Source organism: Nothobranchius furzeri, chromosome 3 (assembly GCF_043380555.1).
Source record: "Nothobranchius furzeri strain GRZ-AD chromosome 3, NfurGRZ-RIMD1, whole genome shotgun sequence".
Classification (NCBI taxonomy): Eukaryota; Metazoa; Chordata; class Actinopteri; order Cyprinodontiformes; family Nothobranchiidae; genus Nothobranchius; species Nothobranchius furzeri.
Genome location: NC_091743.1, coordinates 74,196,733 through 74,218,478, shown reverse-complemented (window position 1 = coordinate 74,218,478; position 21,746 = coordinate 74,196,733). Strand labels below are relative to the sequence as shown.

Sequence of the window (21,746 nt, the reverse complement as noted above, 5' to 3'; positions counted from 1 at the left end):
AGTGACCGAAGCAGTTGCAAGTGCAACATGTTTATGTGGGATTCACATTTAACCTTACACGATCTGATAAAAGTTTTATTTCTTACTCCTCAATTTTGCGGTAAACATAATTTTGGTTTTTAGACAAAATCACATGACTTCATGTTTAACCATCCTGATTTAGTTTTGTGTGTTTGAAATTAGCTTTGCTTTGGCCTTGACTCGATAGATGTGTTTACATCAGGAAGAAAGTTTGAAAACAGAAACTTTCACTGCAAACAAAAATCAAAAACTTGAGTTTGACTGAGAATAAAAGTTAAAGTTGGAAGAGAAATATTTCTACTACTTCACGTTAGAAACCAGTGTGTTTAATCCCACGCTAATCCCACAGAATGACTAATATCTAAATAAACCACTGATGTTTCCAAACTTCAACAACACTTCTGACGGGAGGATTTGACCCGTTTGCTTTGGTGACACGTTAAGACCTGGACAAAACACCTGGTCAGTGTTTTCTGCAATAAACGTAATAATAGCTGGGAAATGAATATGAATTATTTAAATAAACACTCGTTATGAAACACTAGGAAGTTGAGCAATTACTGCCCCAACCACTAGGGGGGGTGAGTTATAATAACATAATTACTGGTCGCTTCTTCCTGCAGGGTCGAACTGCTTAGACACACTGTGTGTGTGTGTGTGTGTGTGTGTGTGTGTGTGTGTGTGTGTGTGTGTGTGTGTGTGTGTGTGTGTGTGTGTGTGTGTGTGTGTGTGTGTGTGTGTGTGTGTGTGTCCGTGTGTGATCCTTGGGGGAGGACGGGGTTGTTGTCTCTGAAGTGAAGGTTGGTTCATAACAAGATGGGCTTGTTGCCTGTGTGTCTGAATACGTGAATATGTAATGACAATTAGTTGTAATATAAAAAATAGGCGGGGTGACAGCATCATTGGTGTGTGTGTGTGCGCGTGGGGGGGGGGGCGGCAAAGATATAGTCCCAGCTGTTTCCTGGGAGCCAGAGGGCAAAGTGAGGTAGACAAAGTCCTTTGTGTGGGTGGATGTGTGTGTGTGTGTGTGTGTGTGTGTGTGTGTGTGTGTGTGTGTGTGTGTGTGTGTGTGTGTGTGTGTGTGTGTGTGTGTGTGTGTGTGTGTGTTCAGGGGTCAAGCCCATGGTCATGAGCATCTGTGACGTGAATGTGGGGGCAGCCACAGTGTGTGTGTGTGCGTGCGTGCGTGCGTGTGTGTGTGTGTGTGTGTGTGTGTGTGTGTGTGTGTGTGTGTGTGTGTGTGTGTGTGTGTGTGTGTGTGTGTGTGCGCTGAGACTAAAGTGTCCATTGTCTAGACCCGGTTTCACAGTCACAACCAACCAGCTGACTGGCTCAGAGTCTTGGCTCGGCTCTGTGAGAAACCTCGTAGAAGCAGACGTGTGATAGATGTAGACACAATCCACAAAATCTATAAATACAAAGATTGTCATGAACACACTTAGTGAAAATCATGTTTCTCATATCACACAATCATGGGACAGCTGTGGCTCACAAGATTTTTTTTACCAACTCGCTGATTTTTAAATTGAAGCTCAGAAAATTCTTTACAGTTTATAAGCTTTGGTTCAGTAAATAAATAAATCAGTCCGTTTCAACAACAAAGCAATGTGAGTTTATCTATATATTTAGTGTCGAAGGCTTGTTTATATAAATAAGAAGCAGGAAAATAAAAACAAATACAAGAGCAGGCCCCGCTACTGAGACAATACATGTTTCATCCTCCCCTTCTCCCAGCCTCCTACTGAACTGACCCCTGACCTTTGCCCTTCCAGACACCCAGACTGTCTCCCTTCACACACACACCCCCTTGCAGATGCAGAGAAACTTTGGTTTCATATGCAAAAACACCCAACAACACAATGAGCATTAGCATGCACGCATCTAAATTTATGAGGAAAATACTGCTTTGTTCCGTGTGTGTGTGTGTGTGTGTGTGTGTGTGTGTGTGTGTGTGTGTGTGTGTGTGTGTGTGTGTGTGTGTGTGTGTGTGTGTGTGTGTGTGTGTGTGTGTGTGTGTGTGTGTGTGTGTGTTTTACTGAACGACCTGTAAGGACTTGGTCATGTTGTGTTTTTGCTCTTAATGTGATTTCTTTTTATAACTTTCATGTTTTTATCACTAATTTTCCATATTTAGGTGAAAACTGCAAGGTTCTTCAATCCTCCGGGAACCAGGCATACTCCTATACTGTATGTCTTCACTAAGTCAGAAATTACTAGAGGTGAATAGAATTAACACAAAATTTCTCCTATTTCTGATTCATTTGAAAAAATCTGATGCTGTTGCATCAGCGGTAGCATGAAGCAGCGCTTAGCAGTGCTGTGTCCACAGACCAGGAGATGCAGAAAATCTGATCTTTGAGTTTCAGACTCGATAAGCCGATCATACTGTGTATTGGATGATTCTGCCGACTTTGTGGTGCAAAATCCTTCCAGATTAGCACCAAATCTTAGTGATTTCTGTTTGTCTCAAGCTGAAAAAAGAAGAAATGGCAGCATGCTTCTGTCTAGATCAGCTTTTCGGTGTGAATTAAACCATTTAGATGAGTTACTGTGGACAATGTTGACATTTATGAGTCACAAAGTTGAAGGTCCTTTTCAGAATTCCACTTGAACATGAAGACTGAATAAAAACAGTGACTACATGCGGATGGCGGCAATACTTCTTGTCTGACTCCTTTACATCCTTTAACCCGAGATGTGTTTCATCGTCATAGCGGCTGAAACTAGACAGACAGATTATAACTGTTCAGAATAATTAACAGAAGCTACAGACGCTAACATTTCTTCTTTTACACATAATCAGATGTTGGCCTGTGTGTTTTGTCTCATGGCGGCGTCTAGCGGGTCGGAATAATTAACAAAAGATGGAGGAATTTAAACAACATCAACAGAAGCATTTAGGGGAGCAGACAGTCATGTATTTTTTCTCAGACTAATTAATGTGAAACAAGAGACAATCTTTTCCACGTTGCCACATGACAGTCTGACAGTCACTGTCTTTATTTAGAGGTCCTCAGACGTCTCTGTGTGGATTTATTCACACTGAGCTGCAGACATCGAGGGCTGGCTCTGATTTCAGACAAATTAATGGGACAACATGGGTCCAACAGACTAAAAGGGCCTCAGCTGATTGCTGTCTCATATGCAGATCAGATGTGTGTGTGTGGGAGGGGGACAAACACACATAAGTGCACACATCAACCCCCTCCTGAAAACTGTGTCAGTGAACTTGACCCCTCGGTGCACATGCTGCATGCATCTACATATATGCATGATGAGTGTCCTGATGACTTTTTCTGGTTTCTGTGTGTTATTAGTGTCTAGACAGAGAGACAAAGAGCAGCTGAGAGGCTGAATGAACGTCCGAATGGCAGGTTGGCAGGACTTGAGACTATTTATATCATCAGTCAATCAGAAACAGGCTAAAACTGTTAGGATAATTATTATATATATATTTACTCTGTTTATGCCTAAATGTAAACACAACAATTTGTAAAATGAGAACAAAATTCAGTTAAAAAAAGCCATTTTGTCGAAAGATCAGCAAAAACTTGGCAGTTTAAACGAAACTCTGAGAACAGGAAGTGGATAAGAAAAGGAAGGAATTCAGAACGGTAGGAAATGAGAAGCCGTCAGAACTCAAACAAACAAAAGGCTGCTGCTGATATGCCTTTAAGCAAGGCACTAAACAAAGTTGTGGCTATGCTGGCTGACAGTCACAGAAAAATAACACTCAAAAGAGAGAGTTTGAGCCTCACGGGCTTCCATTAACACAAACCAGAGTTTTTTCCGGTGAGAAGACATACAACCCAGATCAGAATGTCTAAAATAATTTCTCAGCTAACCGTTACATCACTTCTAGAGTCACACAGACAGGAAAAACCAACACATGTGCACGCTTGTTCTCACTCAGACAGCCAGACAGTAAAGTTTGCAAAATAAGTCTAGAAGGGCAGCCAGAACCGACTCGGTGATTTCATTTCCATGATTTACTGAGTTCCAACAAAAGACGGAATGAAGAGGAAAAGCAAGAAGAGAGAAAATTTAAACAGCAACCAGAAAAGATGGATTTAAATAAGGAAGAATCTGAAACTTATTATAAAACTATCATGAGATGATTGCAATGAGAATGAGCATTCAACCCACAAAAAGCAGAAGTTACAGCAAAACTATTCTCTTTAATACTCTTCCTGTTTGAGAAAAGCAACAATTAAGTTCATTTTCATCTCAGCAAGATGTTTTTCAAACATGCATTAAAGTCACGTTAAGTGGAATAGCATGCTGGTTGCATCAAGATGTGGTTTAGCAACAAACAGAGTTATAAACATCTCAGACACATGGGAGCTGCAGCCCAGACAGGATGTGAAAAAGGACACATGACCTAAAAAATCCCGCTGATGACACAAAGCAGTTTCAGATGTGATGGGTCTTTAGCTAAACTGAACCGTTGGCTGTTTTAGAAACTTAAAGGTGGAATATGGAACTTTTTAATAAAAAGCTATAATTAGAAGAATAATACCTCAATGTGGCGTTTAGAAGTGTGCTGAATTGATGTAGTTTTTCCTTTAAAAGCTATATGCAAAAAAAATTATCAAATTTTTATTCTGTCGGATACGGCACTGGGTTTATGTTTACATCTACCAGCCACTAGAGGGCATCGTTGCCAACTAGATTCAGCTGAGGAGATGTGTGAAAGGAGGATGCTGGGGAAGATGAGCTCCATCTCGGAAAACCCCTCCCACCCACTGTGTTCCATTGTGGAGACCATGGGCAGCTCCTTCAGAGGCAGATGTAAAGCAGAATGCTACCATAGGTCACTCATCCTCTCTGCAGTAAAAGTGTAAAACTCCTCAGTTTAACTCATTAACAGCCAGCTGTTTCCTGATCAGAAAAGCCCTTCGCTGCCAGCGTTTTTCAGCGTTTTCACAATTTTTTTATGTAACGATTGATTTCTTTGTAAAAGTTGTTTTCTACGAAGAAGCAAAAAACTACAACCGCAAATTTGTCCAGGCCAATCAAATTCTATAATATCAATGTGCTAACATTACTATTACACAACATAGTAAAATACATTTTGCAAGTCATTGTCACGTTTTGGAGGGATGTTAGAACCCAAAATGCAGAACCCAGGATGACACAAGGCAGGAGTGGATATGAAGAAAAAAATCCTTTTATTGTAGGATAAACAGAATTAAATCCAAAAAGAGGCAGGGAGCCAAAACCCAAAAATCCAGAACATGAGAACCAAAGCCCACTTAGAGCACAAACTGGGGACGGGACAGGAAGCTCACACAGAGCACCAAACAACACTAAACAAACAACAATGGACCGACAAGACACTGAGACAAGACAGGGCTTAAGTAAACTGGGGCATGATGGGAGGCAGATGAGCTGCAAGGTGTGTGGGGAGAGGACCAGGTGAAAGCAATACTTAATCAGGGAGGGAACTCGCATGACCTAAGAAAAAACCTAAAAACAAGAAAAGCAACCACATAACAAATATTCTAAAGGGAAGGAGAACTACAAAGACCGGTGGGACAAAAGATATAAAAGAGACTAATAAAATGAAAAGCTGAAACTATAAACACTGCAGAGGGGTGACTGGCTACAGAGGGGTGACTGGAGAAGACTAAACGAACACAGGACCTGAGAGATATATTTGGAAGGCTGAAGACCAGGGGACAAATGAGGAACACAAAGAGATCCATAAATGAGATGCAGACAAAGGACACATGAGGGCGCTATAAAACACAAAAGGAGAACCTGGAGTGGGAACTGGAGGGGCTGGGGAACAAAGGGACACAGAACATGACAATCATAAACCCAGCCAATCACCTACTGTGATGTTATCAACAGGCGTAGGGCCAGTGGCGGAGCTTGATATGTGCAACATGTGCGGCCGAACAGGGCGGCAGTCTGCAGGGGGCGGCATTTAATTTCCTTTTTTTTTTTTCTAAAAAAAATTTTTTTAGCCTCAACCAATACATAAACAAAACACAGAAATCACATGTTCTTAATAATAATAGTGATGATAATAATATTTCTGTAATAAAAGCACAACAAAGTGTAACCCATATCAACTACTCCCTGTCACATGACCCACGTCAGCTGATGTGAGGTCCCTCTCCTGATTGGCTCCTTCCAAGTCGCGGCAACCATGAAAGCTGCTTCTGCCGTAGGCTTGTTGCTTGTAGAACGGCGTTGGAAAACAAAGCGTTTTTTCCCCTCAATTCATTTATACTCTCATTCTACCTCAGCGGTAAGTGTTCTTAACATCTACCAATAACACCCTTTTACTTGTCAGTGACCAGTCGATCGTTTTCGCTATTAAAAAATGACCTTGTTCGGCGGAGTTCCCACCGCGAGCAGAACTCCGGTTCAAAAACGCTGTTTTTGAAACACTTTTATTTACTTAAGCACTTTAATGGGCTTAACTTGAAACCAAGAGCAATCGAATGATTATTGTTATGTGTTGCCTTGAATTCGGCTACGCTGTCTGTCAGACAGTTGTTTTCCTTTATTGTTGTTTTTGTATTTGTTTGTAGCAAATGCTACTGGAATGCATAGATTGAGCTACGTAGCCAAGATGATTAATAATTGACCTGTTGTACATTCGTGATATGTTTACCGGTAAACTGAATAAAACTTGATGTGCTAATGAACATTTCTCTGGCCTACAGGTCAGGTTTTTTTCCCCATGTTGAACTGATCTTCTTCATACTGAAGTGGCGAGCTGGTAGGACCATTCTTTCTTTTTGGAATCGGGAAATGAGCTATTATTTACCCCATGAAAAACGGAGCGGCAGCGGGCCGCTGGAGGTGCCCTGCTAGTATGATCCCGTTTAAACTGTAAACTGCCATAAAATAAAAACTATAATAGCTAGAGCAGTCTTTTTTTAGCTGAAAGTTGAGACTCTCGCCTTTCAGCACAGCTGTACTGTACAAGTCGATGATGCCATCATGTTGCGTTAAGTGTGTCTATTTCAGTAGAACTTTGACATGTGGTGAGAAGGTGGCCAGGAGCTGGATGTTGTATTCAGTTAGCAAATGTTGTTATATATACACTCCACGCAATTTGAAACAAAGTTGTAGGTGTAATGTTTTTTCGTGTGTGTGTGTGGGTGGGGGGGTGGGGGTCACAGGGGGATCTCGCACAGGGCGCCATTTAGGCCAGCTCCGCCTCTGCGTAGGGCCCCCTAGCCAATCTGAACACCCCGTGCAGATCCGGTACCTACAACAGATGAGCACCAGAAGACTCTAGATGACAAGCTAATACACAGTAAGTTCATCGTCTCGTCTCTCTCATCTCTCGTCTTCTTCCGCTTATCCGGGTCCGGATCGCAGGGGCAGCATCCCAACTAGGGAGTTCCAGACCATCCTCTCCCCGGCCAACTGCACCAGCTCCTCCGGTAGGACACCAAGGCATTCCTGAGCCAGATCAGATATGTACTTTCTCCAACGTGTCCTGGGTTGACCAGGGGGCCTCCTGCTGACAAGACATGCCTGAAACACCTTCCTGGGGAGGCGTCTAGGAGGCCTTCTAACAAGATGACCAAACCACCTCAACTGACTCCTCTCGATAGTAAGTTCATTAGTAGATAAATACATTGTCATAGCTGGTGTTAGTACTCTTGGGTGTTTACTACACTCATTACAGTAGTTTGTCTCCATCAGTACAGGAAGTGTGATTGTTTGACAGCTTGCTGTTATAGTTGAGTGACCATAAAAGGAAGTAAAATGCCACGATTGACTTATTATTCACTTCACACATACATTTCATTGTAATATGCAGTGCTTGAAATATTTTTAGAGCAGACTATTTGCTTCTAATTTACTGTTAGCATTGTTAGCTCAACGTTAGCCTCAAGCCCTCTTCACCCAGCATCAGAGTAAAACAAAAGATGCCGCAGTTACTTAGGGGTACAAGAAAAAGCTTCTGGGTCGCTCCTGTTTACTGAATTGGGTTCATTAAACTGTAATATATATATATATATATATATATATATATATATATATATATATATATAAACAAAATCTGATGTTAAGCACACAAGCCAAAATCACCATAAATGACCATATATATCTCAAACTTGGCTATTCCTGTATTTAATTTCGTAGTAACGTTTGAAATCACTACTTTCCTCACATGAAACAACCTAAATGAACCTCTGCACCTCCAGGTGGACCCAGACACGCGTTGGGGAGACATTTATGTAAGCCGATGGCCGACGTGTAGCTGTTAGGAGGACATGTGGTAACAAATGCACCAGCAGATCCAGCTAGTCTGCGCTGATTGCATCAATGACCTCACCACACAGACACACAGCTCACCTCTGAGTAATGTTGAGGTCATGTGCTTTGACTAGCGATGTCTGCTGCTCAGAACAGATGTTTTTAAACATTTTCCTAAGTCAGGACACTCCTGTGTTTCCAGTTTATTAAACCCTATAATTAGGACCCATCTGATCCAGACGACCGGTGGAAGTCAGAAATCTAAGTGATAACCTGAAGTGAGTCACGGGCTTTGAATGCTTTTAAACCCAGCTGTTAAAAGGTCCATGTAGGGGCTCCACAAACAGAAAACTACTTATTTAATAATTAGAAGCGCTGCTAAAGCTTTCCACTAACTGGTATTCAAACCTGTAAAATGTGTGCGTTTGTATGTCAACCAGTCCTGCTTTTCACTACTTATGTTTTGATGTTTCTCTTTTATTTCCAACTGCTTCTTAAAGATAAATGCAATAAGTGCAGATAAAAAAACTGTTGTTCTGTGAGTTATGCATCTGTAAGACTTGCAAAAACAGTTTGTGTTCACTTGATGCAAATCTTGATGTCTTTGCAAAGAGGACATAATCTAGACTATTCTTGCACAAGTGCTGTCTCTGTCAACGGAAAAGGTGTTTTGTAATTTTATGGTTTGAAGATTTCTGCTAAGAAAAAAACCTTGCAGAAGCTCTGAAACTGCATTTTTGGCTTCAGCATGAAAACATGTAGAAGTGCCACCCTTGTGTTTTCAGAAGAAGGACAATGTTTTAAACATGATGATGTAACAGTCTCACCATAAACCTGACCTCTGACACCGTTTGGTACTGAGAGTCAGACATGAATGCGTAGATGCTCCCATTGGGCGCTGGAGAGCATAACAGCATCATTGCCATATTGGATGGGTTCCTTACTCTCCAAACCCAACTGGAGTCGAGTGGGCAAATATCCCTGTTTATGGTGCATTCTTCAGTTGCAACAATTGAAAACGGATTTAGTGGGGTTGCTATTGACTTTTCTAGCCTACGGATGGTTTACCCATCCATCCATTTTCTTAACCCAGTTATCCACTCAGGATTGTGGGGGGCTGGTGCCCATCTCCAGCAGTCAAAGGGGCTAACAGGTGGGGTACACCCTTGCCAGTCCATCACAGGGCAACACAGAGACACACAGGACAAACAACCATGCACACACATACTCACACCTATGTTTTTGGACTGTGGGAGGAAGCCGGAGTTGGAGAGAACCCACGCATGCACAGGGAGAACATGCAAACTCCTTGCAGAAAGACCCCAGGTGGGGATGTAAACCCAGGACCTTCGAGTCAAGGCAACAGCACTAACCACTGCACCACTGTGCAGCCTCTGTTTGGATTTTATATTTTAGTTAATTTCATTTTAATTTATTTTATTTCATTACCCTGCTGTTAAAACCAGCATGGGACCAACATGCTAGACCAGCATCCAATAACAGCATCTCATGCTGGACTAGCATCGCATGCTCGGCCAGCATACCAGCATCCAGTACATATGCTGGGTTTTTTTCAGCAGGTATTTTAACTTTATGCCATACCATGTGTATGATTTTTGTGAAAAAGCTTGATAAAATGTGTGTTTTTCTTTAGTTGGTTAAGCAACTTCCTCAGTAGAAATAAATGCATTAGGGGCGAATGGGGACCCATCCAAGATGGTGGCCGATTACGCCAGCTCCAATAGACAGTGCCAGTCCATGGGGTGTCTACGTACATACGTCTGTGGTGCTGACAGTTGCTTATCTGTCCTGTTCCTGTTGCGTTTAAGCAGTGCATGTGCTTGCTGAGCGCCACACAGAGGCCTGGAGGAGGTACTACAGTGTTTTCTGTACTGAAGTGTGAATAGACGTTTTGAAAAACAATCTTCATAAGAACATTTAAAGTAAGATTCCTTTGATTAAATCTGCATGTCTGTGTGGATAAGGCCTTAGATTAATGCCATTTAGGGAGATTGCTGCATGATTTTTGATTTATTTAGATGGAATTGAGCCGTTACTGCATGTTTACCACATGCTGAAACCCACATCAGATCACATGTCTGTTCTCAAATGTGAGTTTCCTTCCAGATGGCTTTTCCAGATCTTCTGAGGTGGAAATTTTGGGAGTCCCTCCTCTTTTTATCATGTCCTCCTTTGATCACCACATCTCTCATGCATAATGTGGATTATCCTGTGTTTTACCCTACCCTGCAGTGTCTTTCATCTTTCCTGTCACACTCCAGTGCACGATGCCCAGTGCATCTGCACTGGCTTAAAAATAATCTTGCTTTCAGAATAAAGGCCAACGCATCATTAGTTTCAGTCTGTCAACTCCTACATGATTCTCAGCTCACCAGGATGTCTCTTTTCTCTTTCTTCTCATTCACTAACTTCTTTCTCCCAGAGTTACAGCATATGCCTCGCTCTCACTTCTTCAGTTTATCTGTTTCCCTCCTTCTGTCCTCCAGACTAAACACCACGTCTGTTTTCAGACTGAGGAATTGAGTGTGTCTGTCTATCTGCATTCTTATCTTGTCTTACTGTTACAAGTCAGGGCAATGACCTGAATTACCATCCTGCGATACAAGATTCAGACGGATATGCTTTGATGCTCTTTCTGTCTTTGTTTTCTTAAATGCTGCATCCTATTCACTTTTCTCCACAAAAAAAATCTTTTATGACTCACGGTTCGACAGCTTGGAAGAGCACGAAACAAAATGAATGCTTTACGCCATTTCAAATTCCACATCGGAGGCTCTCCAGATTCTGACAAGTGAGATCCAAAGAGTGGGAAGATTATGGTGTTGACTAAACTAAAAACATAATCTACAGCTTAAAGGTAGGGTGGGCAGAAATCTGTAAAAAGACACTAGAAAGCATTTGCAAAGAGCTCAAATGTAGATTATCATCAAAAGAGTCAAATCCTCCAGATGGTAGTCAGCTGCTGAATCCATTCAGACAAAGCATCACACTCCTTAAAGAGACAGTTTATAGCTGAATTTGGTAAAAATTTCTCATCAAAACAGCTTTTTTTTATGCCTGAAAACAGATGTTTTGTCTCAGTTCAGTCAATTTAAAATCAGGGTTGTAGTTTTCTCCACAGGAGGTATCGGGACGTGATGTTTCAAACAAGGAAATTAAAATATCTCGTTTACTGACACGGCCATGTGACGTTGAAGTGAACATACAACACTGCGGCAACATCTATGTAAATCAGGATAAGTAAAAGTGAATAGAAATGTGTTTTTATTTGTACAAAGACAATGTTCATTTTGTTTATATAGGATTAAAACTTGTACTGGAGCCATTCTACAGGGGGCGCTTGTCCTATCCTGGGTCCGCTTTGTGGTTGATTTTAAAGTTAAAGTCAAAGTTAACGGTCTCATTCACACATTTGTTAAGATAAACCTGCTTTGGTCTCTGGAACGAATTAATGTCTTGTCAGTAATTTTCTGTAGAACTATGCTCTCATGCTATTTTTTCGGGGGACTGCAGTTACTCAGTAGAGCGGGGGCCATTATGAGTTATACTCATTAATATTCATTATATACGAACATTTCTCCTCTGACTGGCTAACAGCAATGCGACTCTTCCACTGCCTATGTTTGCTCTTCTTTTCTGAGAAGAAAACGCTAAATTTCACAGGTTTATCTCCATAACAAGTCCCAACGTGTTCCGCCATGTTGTAGAGTTGCTAATAGTTAACTTGGACTAGCCAACATGCGCTTTGCTTACTCCTTAGCTTACCATGGGTGGTCCTAAGCCAATGGGGGCGGGGCCATTTTCCCTGTGGCAAAAACGGGACTGGCTTTTACTGACCTGACTGATTTCCTGTCCATGTCATTTCTGTAGCTGATGAAGGTGACAGAGGTTGGAGAACATGTTCACGTTTAGGGTGCATGTGAAACTCAGAGTGACCAATCAGATTTCAGAAAGACTAATAATTACAAGGTTTCTATGAGGATCAGACCTTTAAACTTCTGTGTATACATGTCTATATATCAATGAAAGCGCTCCAAAACTCACTCAAATTCTTCAGGTACACTAAACAAAGATATAAATGCAACACTTTTGTTTGTGCTCCCATTTTTCATGAGCTGAACTCAAACATCTGAAAATATATCTACATACGCAAAAGACCCATGACTCACAAATATTCTTCTGAAATCTGTCTACATGTGTGTTAGTGAGAACTTTTCCTTTACCAAGATAATCCATCCCACCTCACAGGTGTGGCACATCAAGGGGCTGATTAGACAGCATGAATAATGTACAGGTGTGCCTCAAGCCTAATTTATACTTCTCCATCTGCTCCGTGAGGGAGAGACACACTCTCACGGACGGAGACGTTTTGCTCTTGGACTTCTCCGTCTCCTGAGGAGTGCGGCAAAGCAATTCCCCACCAGGACAACAGAGGGCATACCACTGTTCTGTGGTATCCTGTCATCCGGTCCAAGTTAGTGCATTTATATTTATATTGTATTTTTTGTATTTCAGAGACTTTATAACACGGACAAATTTGTCCCTCATTCTCCTCCACCTCTTCATGTGCTCGCCACCTCTAAAGCCACAAAATCTTTTTAACTCTTCCAAGCATGGGTGAATAAAACGTTCATATTTTTATCCGTGTCTACCGCTAGATATCTTAGGCTGTCTTTATGTTTTTGAGAGCGCTTTGGTGGCGCTGTCAACGACAGCAGCGTTCTGATCAATCACAAGCTTGCGTCCTCTGTCTTGTTGGGCGGATGTTTTGAAAAGCGAGCTTGACTTCATCCGTCCTTGCGAGGGCTCCCCAGCAGGCTTGCAAAGAAGAATAATGGCGTTGCGTGCGTTCGTCTGTCCCGACGCAGACGGAGAAGTATAAGTTAGGCTTCAGGCTGCCCACAATAAAAGGACACCCTGAAGTGTGCACAGTTTTGCTTCATGGGGGTTGGTGGAGCAGAAAACCAGTCAGTATCTGGTGTGGCCACCATTTGCCTCACGCAGGGCAACACATCTCCGTCTCATACTGTTGATCAGGTTGTTGATTGTTGCCTGTGGAACATTGGTCCACTCCTCTTCAATAGCTGTGTGAACTTGCTGAATATTGGCAGGAACAGGAACATGCTGTCGTATACGCCAATCCAGAGCATCATGAACATGCTCAACGGGTGACGGGTATGGTGAGTATGCTGGCCATGCAAGAGCTGGGATGTTTTCAGCTTCCAGGAATTGTGTACAGATCCTTGCAATATGAGGTCATGTGTTATCATACTGCAACATGAGGTGATAGTCGTGAATGAATGGCACAACAAAGGGCCTCAGGATCTCATCACAGTACTTCTGTGCATTCACAATGCCATCAATAAAATGCACCTGTGTTCGTTGTTCACAACATACGCCTGCCCATACCAGTACCCCACCTCCACCGTGGGCCACTCGTTCCACAATGATGACATCAGCAAACCACTCACCCACACGACACCACACATGCAGTCTGCTATCTGCCCTAAACAGTAAAAACTAGGACTCATCTGTGAACAGAACACCTCTCCAACGTGCCAAATGCCATCGAATGTAAGTGTTTGTCCACTCAAGCTGGTTACGACGACGGACTGCAGTCAGGTCCAGACCCCGATGAAGACGACGAGCATGCAGACGAGCTTCCCTGAGAGGGTTTCTCACAGTTTGTGCAGAAATTCTCTGGTTATGCAAACTGATTGTTGCTGCAGCTGTCCAGGTGGCTGGTCTCAGGTGATCCTGAAGGTGAATATGCTGGATGTGAAGGTCCTGGGCTGGTGTGGTCACACGTGGTCTGTGGTTGTGAGGCCGGTTGGATGTACTGCCAAATTCTCTGAAACGTCTTTGGAGAAGGCTCGTGGTAGAGAAATGAACATTAATTTCACGGGCAACAGCTCTGGTAGACATCCGTGCAGTCAGCATGCCAATTGCACACTCCCTCAAAGGTTGTGACATCTGTGGCATTGTGCTGTTTGGTCAACCTGCACATGTCAGGGTGTCCTTTTATTGCGGGCAGTCTACAGCACACCTGTACATTATTCATGCTGTCTAATCAGCCCCTTGATATGCCACACCTGTGAGGTGGGATGGATTTTCTTGGTAAAGGAAAAGTGTTCACTAACACACATGCAGACAGATTTCAGAACAACATTTGAAAGTCATGGGTGTTTTGTGTATGTAGAAAAAGTTTCAGATGTTTGAGTTCAGCTCATGAAAAACAGGAGCAAAAACAAAAGTGTTGTGTTTATATTTTTGTTCAGTTTATAAAATACAACTCTCTAGGACTTTAGTGCAACCAAAATCAAACATTAAATATAAATAGTTTAAAAGCCAGCAGTATTGTAAGTCCAGTAAAAGATTTGCTTTGTGAAGGTCATGGTTACAAGCTTTTTTCATCAGGAGTAGGTTTGTTAAGGAAAAAGCATCTGAGAATCTTCGTCACCACAGAAACAAGCTCTGTTAATGGTTTTTCAGCAGTAAAACAGAAGGGATGGGCAGTTCTGCTAACCTGAACACAATTTCTATGAAATTTTAAAAAAGACTATTTTTTACCAACAACTTTAAAAGAAGCAGCTGCAGCAGAAATACCAACACTTTGTATTTCTAAAGATATTTTCATCCTTCTTTTTCATATCCAGTGTCACGAAAATCAGAGCGCATCCACTTGGGACTAATGTCCTGTCAAAAAGGCTGCATGAGAAATAAATGAGTGATGACATCAGCATGAACCCATCCTACACATGATTGAGTAAACCCATTACTCACAACTTCTCAGACAGAAGCATTACCTTGTTTCAACCTGAGACGTCATAAAAAGATAAACAGTTTTTCAGATTAGACAGAAGTAGAAATGAAAAGTTGTTGATTCACAATTACTTGACAAATTTTCTCATGAGGCTTTCGCAGGAAAAGTCTTAGAATATAAACTTTAAATAAAGGTGAACAATGTGTCTTGGTAAATGGAAATTTCTGCACAAATGTTTGCACAAGTAGCAAATCCACATGGTGATGTTTGAGTAAAACTGCATTTTAATTTTTATTGCTAATAGGACAAATAAAGCTCTGTAACTGCTGCTCTTCCCATGACAACAAGTGAAACCTGAGAAAACTAGTCTGGAAATCTGCTGGTCAATCTGCAGAATGTTAAACTGCAACAATCCTCAGAATGTTTTCTTTAACTGGAGTTATGTTATGACTTTGGGATGTTTCTGCTTTTGCTACTTTTGTTTAAAGGAGGGAAACTGTTAGAGAAAACATTTAAAAAGTTTCAGTTCAGATCTACCAACAATATTTGTTTTAATAGCAATATGTATTGTTATTATTATTATTATTATTATTATTATTATTATTATTATTATTATTATTATTATTATCCAAATTAATTAAAAATGATTAATCTGGGGGGAAATGTTATTGCTAGTGTGAATTAGTGTTGAGCATGGTGTGTTCATGGACTGGGTGAAAAAATTAAAAATTTTAACGCTGCTTGATAATGATGCATTCAGGAACAGAAAAAGAGAATGGAATTTTTAAATTTGAAATTAGATAGACGATCACAGATTGAGCCGATACCGCTGAAAAATGACCGATTTCTGATCTCCAGACGATTTCTATGAATGACTTTCAGCTGAAGTACTGAAGCGTTTGGATTCTGAGGTGCACACACACACACACACACACACACACACACACACACATACACACACACACACACACACACACACACACACACACACACACACACACACACACACACACACACACACACAGGGGACTTCCCGGATACGACCACACACATTAGGCAGACACGCGCGTGCGTGTGCCAGACGGCGAGACAGCGTCTTGCTTTGCAGGAATAAAATCGCAGCAGCGACGGGAAAACTTTAAACAGCCTAATCTGCTTTTGCGTCCTACCGACAATCCCCCCGGCTCCTCCCGGTATCAGACACCGGCGACATCAAAGGAAACAACCGGACGCTAAAACATTCCATTTGTGTCTCAGCTTTGGCTCTGCAGACAGCGGCAGGAAGCTCAAGTTCAAAACCGGTGCCTGACAATCACGCCAGCAGATATTCATTATTATTATTATTATTATTATTATTATTATTATTATTATTGAGGGGTGTTTTACATAGTTCTGCAGTTTAGCACCAAAGTTAGCGGACAGTCCGTAAAAGAGCGCATCCCCGCACGTTTCAGATGAACTGCTTTGATGATAAAAGGGGACAGAAATGTCGGATTATTATGACATTACCGGATCATAAAGAGCGGAAGTGAAGCTCCGCGGACAGAAATGAAAAGTCAAGCGTTACTCACTGATTTCCATGCTGTGGCTGGACGAGAAGCGCTTACAGTTACAAGTACAGGAGACATTGGCGGCGGTGGCGTTTAAAACACCCATTAAGTTCAACATCAAAGCCTCCCAAATCACTCCTTGATCCTCCGGGAGAAGGGGACCTTAGGCAGGACAGGAGGAGGTCTGGGTCCCGAGAATATACACCAAATTCTCCTCCTGAAGACAAATCTGATCCCCAGCCTCCTCTCCGTCCTCTCCGGTCCGTCCTCCCCTCGTCTCGGTTCTCTCCTCTTCCTCCTCCTCCCCCTCCTCCTCTCCGTCCTGGTTTCTCCTCCTCTTCCTCCGGTGTCTAGCTACGGGTCTGTGTGGTTTACTGACCGGTCCTCCGCCGCCGTTAAACGCTCTTCAGGACTTCTGCTGATTTCATTGTGGAGATGAGCGCCGCTGCATCCGGGCGACCGGAGACTAAACTGCGGAGGGAGTCCTGTCTGTTCCTGGCTGTCTCCCTCCCCCTAGTCTCTGGGGGATTGCTCTCCCTCTCCCCCCTGTCTGTCTCTCTCTCGTCTGTCTCCCTTTCACCGTGTAGCAGCATCACAAAAAGGAAAATAAACATTCATCTTTGGGTCTTTTTGGTTTCAGACGCAGATGACTGGTCCAACTGGTGAAGCCTCAGTCCCAGTTACAAAACCAGCATGCCCAAGAGATAAAGTCAAGTTATTTTCTTTGTTTTGATTTTTAGACTTCATTGTTTCCTTTTCCCAATTTAAAATTAGAAGAATTCCCAGAAAGCTCCTGCAAAACAAAATTCCTAAATCAGACTCTCAGCTGAAAAATGATTAAGGTAGCTCAGAAACCATTTTACTTATTTAGAAACATTTTTTGTCACTCTGAGTGTTTTCATGCAGGCTGAACATAAAATAGTCTCCTACACCTATATCCTGCATTAGCTTCTGATAGAAAACAGACGGTGAAACTCAATTAGAAAATCTTGACAGATCTACCTCACACTGTCACTTATCATTCATGGACTCACCCATCTTGGCTCGCGATGGGGGAGGCTGTTGTTGGTTTAGCGTACAGGAAACAGCAGAGAATGTATCTGCTAGTAGAAGCTAACTGTTAGCATTAGCAACTCCACCACACAGCTTAACTCCTCCAGGCTTGTTTTATTTGTTGAGATAAAACATCAACGCTGCAGAGTAACAGAGTCAGCAGTAGAGTCATATTGCTGTTAGCCAATCAGAGTAGAGATGTCCACATATCAGGAAATGAGACTCCAGATCCTGTAGTCTGAAGCTACTTTGTCCTCCAGCTGAAGTCTTTTTCCTGAAATAGGTGCACCAGAGCTTTTTTCCCCAGAGAACAACTGCCAAGGCATCCATTCCTACTAGAGCACATCCCTCATGCTTTAGTGATTTCTCTGCTCCTGGTTTTAATCAGAAGGTGATCAGCAGACCAAGCAGGTGATCCTGAATCAGGTGTGAATTAGGAAAATCACTAGAAAATGCTGGATAATGGCCACAGACACAACTTTAGTTTAGTTGTTGTCTTTATAAACAATGTCATAGAGAAATGTCTTTATCATTGACTGCTTCATATGGATGGACGTCTCAGAAAGTTCACTTCAAGGTCAAAGGTCAGTGACTCCAGAAATTCCAGAAATAACAAGAGCTACATCTGAGATTCTTGAGGCTTCAGATAGCAGGTGAAAGGTTAAAGAGCAGGACATTTAGATGTTTTTTATGTATCATAAGACATCTTCTACCTGAAAAACAATTGATTTTAATATATTTATAATATTGAGACATAGTGAGTGGTTTAAAGCACCATCCTGTAGGGTTTACTCACCCAGCTGCACAGTTCCTGCTGTTTTAGTCCTGATAAAAACTTTAAAGTTTTTGCAGAAATGCTGCTGTAGCTGTGCGTCAGTGCATGTTTGACTTGCTTTATATTAGCCAATTCATTTTGGCACCATCTGAATAAAAAAGGGTTGCTGTGTTTTAAAGTGTCATGTGAACTGATGTAATGGTTTTATGATCCATGGACGAAAGAAACACGACAAACAACACAAGCTCTGCACGAACTCGGAGTTCAAAGAGCCACATCAGCCAAATTCCCTCGACAAGCTGCAGAAAAGCTTATTTGACAACCTCAAGTAGTCCTTTTGTGTGCAGCAGGTAGACGTGTAGGAAACAAATGCATTAAAACATGAACCCCAAAACAAATCCAGTACCAGTTACCTTAAAGGGACTTTACGGAGTTTTGAAATTTTATGCTCGCGATTGCCCCCTCAGGCCAAAAGCGTAACGGCAGCTTCAATTGGAGGCTCGTGCACGAGGCGCGCATGCTGTACGTGCACACTCCTTAACGAAAATAGCAGCTGAGACAGTCCCTTGTGTGTGTGTGTGTGTGTGTGTGTGTGTGTGTGTGTGTGTGTGTGTGTGTGTGTGTGTGTGTGTGTGTGTGTGTGTGTGTGTGTGTGTGGCCCGAAGGACAGAGGACAGGAGAACGCGCAGCTAATTAATTAAATAATTTGGTTCTGTACCTTTCTCTTCAGCACAGCCGACAAAGGTTTATGATGGGTCGGTCTCCCTTCATGCTCAGATCATTCCCTTCCCTTGCTTGAAAAATTGTTCCAAAATGAAAGTTGAACCCACATCTTTTTTACCTGTGAATTCAATGCCGTTCAGCGAGTCTCAAATAAAAATTTGGGCATTTTACTGTAAAAACATATATCATTAATGTAAAAAAGAAACCTAAAACAACCATGTTCACATCCAGAATCAAACCCGGGTCTTCTAAACAAAAGCCCGAAGTCTTACTAGGCAAGCTAAACCACCAGTGACATCTTCTGTATCTGTAACATTTATATTCTTGATGACAGCTGAAACAACGTTCAACAAACGGTTCGGAGGGCTATGCCTGAGCGTGAAGCAGCCTGCTCGACCCGAGCAGCTCTCTTTTTCTGTGATTTTACAGAAAAACGGGCAATCACAGTAAAAATGGCAGGGCTCATTAGGACCAGGACATTGCAAGAGAATGTATTAAGAAGAAATGTATTACTTCTGTACATGTTTTGGCTGTTAAACTTCCATAATGCCACTTTAGAGTGCATGTTTAGGTCATTTTACATTAATTTTATGCAGTCTCATAAAATTCAGTAAAAGTAGAAACGTTTCACCCTTTAATATTATAACTATTTAGTTGTCATTTAACCAGATCTCTCTTCTTTGGCACCATTACTGCTCTTTCACATCATTTCAAATGATACTTTTCAAGATTTGAACTTTAATCAGCACAATCCTCACATTTCAACACAGAAATAAGATGTAAGGTTTTCATTGTGCAGCAGATCCAGCTTCAGAGCTCCTCTGTGATTGACAGGCTATTGGGACCAATCAGGAGAGACGTCTCATCCCAGTCAACTTCCTAATTAGATCTGCTGGAGTTTGTGGCTTTGCAGCCCAGCTGGATGCCCCAAAGCCCCAGTCATGCAGACAGGAAAGGAAAGAAGATGTAATCGCTAAAAATAAGCTGATTGTCTGGAAAAATAAATGGGGAAAACCCGGAAGTGAGAATTAATACAGAGTAAGTTACAATATGATGGAATGGGACTAAAAATCTAGCCTCACTTAAAATCAGGTGACAGAGTGAAACCACTGATCATGAAGAGTCAGTCTACATTTCCACTAATAAAAAACACAAATAACCTCTGAAGTCCACATTTGCTGCATTCAATTAAGTTAACACGTAAAAAATACCCTTTATTTTTTTAGGATGTCAAACCAAAGGAAACGTATAAAGTAGGAATGAGTCACGCAATAAAAACATTCACATGAAGTTGTTTTTGGCCCAAATTAAACTAAATAATAATTTAAAAAGCAGCCAATCACCCAGAAAACCCTGCAGCGTTAGAAAAGTTGTCTTTGTTGCCCTCTGCTGGACATCTGCGGAAACATCATTGCATGAGAGGGCCCATCAAATGCACAGAAGACAAACACGTTTTCCAGAGCTGCTGCTCACCCTGAAGGACTGTGGTGTTTTATACAAGCCAGTATAGAGATGAAAAGAAAACATGATGCATGAATGTCTGAAGCTGCTAAATAAAAACTAAAGGAGCACAGGAGGATTTTTGAACATCGATGGCATTGATTTCTGCTTGGGGAACCAGTTTGGTGAAATTTGACTTTGTGTGTGGAGACTTTTATTTCTGGAATTCATCCAAATATATTCTACAACCAAAGAAATGGAACTAAATCGAATGAATTTACATTTATAAGATAATTGTTTGGTGGCAAAACAGCTGCTGCAGAAAAATCCCACGTTGTGACTGTTTGATTCTTTGTGCAGGTTTATAAAATATTAACTCCTTTTCTGAGCGTTGTTGTGGCGTTGATCGACAGCTCTGATGATTTTTGTGTGGAACTAAAAGCCCAGCATCCAAAAAGTTGACCTGCTGCACCTTAACTGAAAACAATGTGGAAATCTGAACAAACATCAGCTTCTTTGTTTGGGCAAAACCAGGCTGTGTGTTCCTGTTTGAACCTTAAGCTGCTGGATTGTTTAAACTCCTCCCAAAATAAACCCAGGTTATTGTTTTTGACGACAGCGTCACGTCACTATCAGACCGGACAATAATTTGGTCAGAGAGCAGAGTGAACTACAGGCAGGATTGTAAGTATGTAAAGAGGGAGTGAAAAGCATCCAGAATGACTTGTACATAAAGACACGTGAGCTTCAGAGCGGCTGTTTACTGGAAAGCTCTGATTCTGGACAGAACTCTTTGTCTGTCAGAGGCCTTGGCACAGGCAGCAGACTGAGGCAGGTAATCGAGTTGGCTGTGAGTCAATTTACAGTCTGGGAAGCTGAGTCACCAATCAGACACCCAGGTGTGGTCGTCCTTTGTGTCTCTTTCTCTCTCCCTTTATCACACCCTCACTTTGAAGGCTGAAGAGGGTGAATCATTTGGTCGAGAGCTTGCTCTCTCGCAGCTCGCCCAACTCTCTCTCGGTCTCTGAGTGTATCTGTTCATCACTGTTTTGTTCCAGTGGCTGAAAACGGCAAAGTATGAAAAGCAGGGGCCACGTTGACGTGGGCCGGCTGTTTCAGGAGCTGGTGAGACCAAGAAATCAAATCCAGGAGGGTCAGATGAGATTCT

At 42.0% G+C, this 21,746-nt stretch overlaps 1 protein-coding gene across 1 annotated transcript in view; it reads right to left on the bottom strand.

Moving 5' to 3' along the window:
- pmepa1 (prostate transmembrane protein, androgen induced 1) overlaps window positions 1–16,835 on the bottom strand; it is a 29,705-nt gene extending 12,870 nt beyond the window's left edge. The window contains exon 1 of the mRNA XM_015958480.3: window positions 16,609–16,835. Coding sequence (XP_015813966.1) covers window positions 16,609–16,705 — 97 coding nt within the window. The 5' untranslated portion in view covers window positions 16,706–16,835. The remainder of the gene's footprint in view (window positions 1–16,608) is intronic.
- Between the last annotated feature and the right edge of the window lie 4,911 nt (window positions 16,836–21,746).